The sequence below is a fragment of the Bison bison genome, unplaced genomic scaffold (assembly GCF_000754665.1).
Source record: "Bison bison bison isolate TAMUID 2011002044 unplaced genomic scaffold, Bison_UMD1.0 scf7180017864227, whole genome shotgun sequence".
Taxonomy (NCBI): domain Eukaryota; kingdom Metazoa; phylum Chordata; class Mammalia; order Artiodactyla; family Bovidae; genus Bison; species Bison bison.
In genome coordinates this window covers 233,404-237,004 of record NW_011494799.1, presented here as the reverse complement: position 1 = coordinate 237,004, position 3,601 = coordinate 233,404, and the positions used below count along the sequence as shown (strand labels likewise).

General features: G+C 36.3%; 1 protein-coding gene across 1 annotated transcript in view; it reads left to right on the top strand.

Annotated features, from left to right (window-relative positions):
• The window catches only part of FAM120C (family with sequence similarity 120C), a gene marked incomplete at its 5' end in the record, with an annotated part of 124,500 nt that overhangs the window by 86,269 nt on the left and 34,630 nt on the right, over window positions 1-3,601 (top strand). The window contains one exon of the mRNA XM_010845890.1: window positions 2,761-3,010. Coding sequence (XP_010844192.1) covers window positions 2,761-3,010 — 250 coding nt within the window. The remainder of the gene's footprint in view (window positions 1-2,760; window positions 3,011-3,601) is intronic.

Sequence of the window (3,601 nt, the reverse complement as noted above, 5' to 3'; positions counted from 1 at the left end):
TAGAAAACTCAGAAGAAAGAAAATATATTGTATTTATCCATATATTTGTTCTTTTCATTGTTTTTTTTTTTCCTTCCTGGTAATTCCAAAATTCCTTCTTTTATCATTTCCTTTTTGTGTAGAGAAATACCTGTAGTCATTCTTTTAGGATAGGTTTGCTTTTTTAAAAGTATCCTAGTTTTCCTTCATCTGAAAATGTCTTCATTTTCCCTGTATTCTTGAAGGATATTTTTGTTTTATATAGAATGAGTTTAGAGGCATTCCTCCCTCTTCAGTTGTTTTGGAATCATTTGAGAAGGATAGGTGGTAGCTCTCCTTTAAATTTTTGGTGAATTCACTATCAGATTATCTGGTGCTGGACTTTTGTTTGTTGGGAATTTTTTTCAAAATTAATTGTATATAGATTTAACAGAGTTTATATCTAATTCTATCAGGATTCTATATATATGAAGATAAGATTATTTTAATATTTATATGGAAAAAGAAAGGACCTAGCATAGCTAATACATTTTTGAGAAGGAATAATTTGAGAGCAATCACTCTACCTGATTATAAGACTTAATATGTCGCTACAGTGATTAAGACTGTGATCAACAGTGGTATAGACCAATGGGACAGAATAGAGAACCCAAAAATTGCCTCACACAAGTACAGCCAACTGATTTTTGACAGAGCTGCAAAAGCACTTCGTTGGAAGAAGGATTGTCTTTTTAACAAATAGTACTGGATCAATTGGACATCCACAGGTGAACAAGTGCCACATATCTAAACTAGTATCTGAAATACTCTGAAAGAAAGTATCTGCAAGAACTCTCAAAACTGAACAATATAAAAATAATCCAATTAGAAAATCAGGAAAGACATTCACAGACATTTCACTGAACAAGATATATGTGTGAAATATAAAGACATGAAAATATGTTCGCCATCATTAGCCATTAGAGAAATGCAAATCAAAACCACAGTGAAGTATTACTATATACCTATCTATCAGAATGGCTAAAATGAATAATGGTGTTAATAGAGCATGCTAGATTGAGTGTGGGAAAACTGGATTACTCATGATTTGCTGATGGGAATGTAACATGATGCCACCACTCTGGAAAACAATTTGGCAGTTCCTTAAAACTAAAAGTAGACTAAAAATAAGTGTGTAGCACTACATTTTTGGAGCATTTATGCTAGAGAATGAAGACGTATTTTCATGCAGGAACTTATACACAAATATTCATAACACCTTTATTCATAATAGCCCCAAACTGGACATAACCTAGATGTCCTTCAAAAGGTAAACCGTGTACATCTATACCATGGCATATTACTCAGCAAAGTAGGAATGAGCTATTGATATATGCATCAACATGAATAGATCTGAAGAGCATTATTCTGAGTGAAAATGCCAGTCTCAAAAGGTTGCATTCTGATTCAATTTATATAACATTCTCAAACTGACAAAATTATAGAGATAGAGAGCAGATTAGTGGTTGGCAGAGATCAAGGATGGTGCCAGAGATCATTGCATGTGACCATAAAAGGGGTAGCACAGGAGAAATCTTTGTGGTGATAGAATAGTTTTATATCTTGATTGCAGTGATAATTGCATGAATCTACACATGATGTAGAACTATACACACAGTTGTACCAATGTCTATTTCCTATCTTTGCTATTGTATTAAAATCATTTTATTTTATTCATTTATTTTTTTGGCCACACAGTGAGGCATGCAGGATCTTAGTTCCCCAACCAGGGATTGAACCTGTGTCCACTACAGTGGAAGTGCAGAATATTAACTGCTGGACAGCCAGAGATGTCCCTATAATCAGTTGAAGTGCTTGTGTTCAAGTAATCATTATTTTACTTAATAATGGCCCCAAAGTGCAAGAGTAGTGATACTAGCAGTTCAAATATGTCAAAGAGAAACAAGAAAGTGCTTTCTTTAAGTGAAAAGGTAAAAGTTCTCAATAATTGATAATTAGTTAATTATTAAGTTCTCAATAATTAATAAGGGAAGGAAAAAATGATATGCTGACATTGCTAACATCTGTACTAAGAACAAACAGATGTATGGTAAGAACAAGTCTTCTATCTGTGAAATTGTGAAGAATAAAAAAGAAATTTATGCTAGTTTTGCTGTCACATCTTGAACTGCAAAAGTTATGGACACAGTACATGATAAGGGCTTAGTTAAGATGGAAAAGGCATTAAATTTGTACAGTAAGATATTTTGAGAGAGAGAGAGAACCACTTTCAGATAATTTTTATTACAGTATAATTGTTCTATTTTATTATTGTTGTTAATCTCTTGCATACCTTTATCATAGGTTTATAGGTATAGGAAAAACCATAGTATATACAGGATTCAGTACTATGCATGGTTTTGGGTGTCCACTGGGGGTCTTGGAATGTATTCCCTGTGAACAATGGAGGGACTACTATATGACTATAGAACTATGTGACAGTTGAGCTTTGATTGTTTTTCATTTATAAAATGGGTACTATATTTTGTGATAATATAATCATAATGCTTCTCTCTCAGGTTTGTCTAGAGAAATAAGATTTACATTTATATATAAAATACTTAATACATGCCAAGCATCTGATAAATGTTTGCTACTCTCGCCATTACTGCTGCTAACAATAAAAATTATAGTGACAGAAAATATAAAGATGTTGAAGTGTGATGGATTCTGTCAGTTGTGACCAGCGGCGAAATGCTCAGAGTCTTTATAGCCTGTTTTTCCTCAATTTCTGTCTTTTAGTTCCTTCAGTGATTCTTAAAGAGTGGTCTGCCTATAAAGGGAAGTCACCTCAAACCCCAGAGCTGGTGTCTGCACTGACATTTCGGGAATGGACTTGCCCAAACCTCAAGAAGCTCTGGCTAGGCAAAGCAGTTGAGGACAAAAACAGAAGGATGCGTGCTTTCCTGGCCTGTATGAAGTCAGACACACCCAGTATGCTCAATCCAGCTAACGTCCCCACCCATCTGCTGCTCATGTGCTGTGTCCTCCGGTAAGCTATGTGACCCGGAAGTGGTCAGTTCATTTCTCTTTTACTTTTTTGACATTTCCCTTAAGCAAGTGGTTTTTATGATATTTTGAAGTGGGAAGGTTTTATGCTGACTTTAGACTTCAGAAACACTGGAATTGATTGCCATGACATATATATGGGCTTCCCCAGTAGCTCAGACAGAGAAGGCAATGGCAACGCACTCCAGTACTCTTGTCTGGAAAATCCCATGGACGGAGGAGCCTGGTAGGCTGCAGTCCACGGGGTCGCTAAGAGTCGGACTCGATTGAGCGACTTCACTTTCACTTTTCACTTTCATGCATTGGAGAAAGAAATGGCAACCCACTCCAGTGTTCTTGCCTGGAGAATCCCAGGGACGGGGGAGCCTGGTGGGCTGCCGTCTATGGGGTCGCACAGAGTCGGACACGACTGAAGCAATTTAGCAGCAGCAGTAGCTCAGATGGTAAAAGAATCTGCCTGCAATGCAGGAGACCTGGGCTCTATCCCTGGGTTGGCAAGATCCATATCCATGTACAATCTCTAGTGATGTTTATTTGTATAGATTTTTTTTTTTCTTTTTAAACACAAGAGATG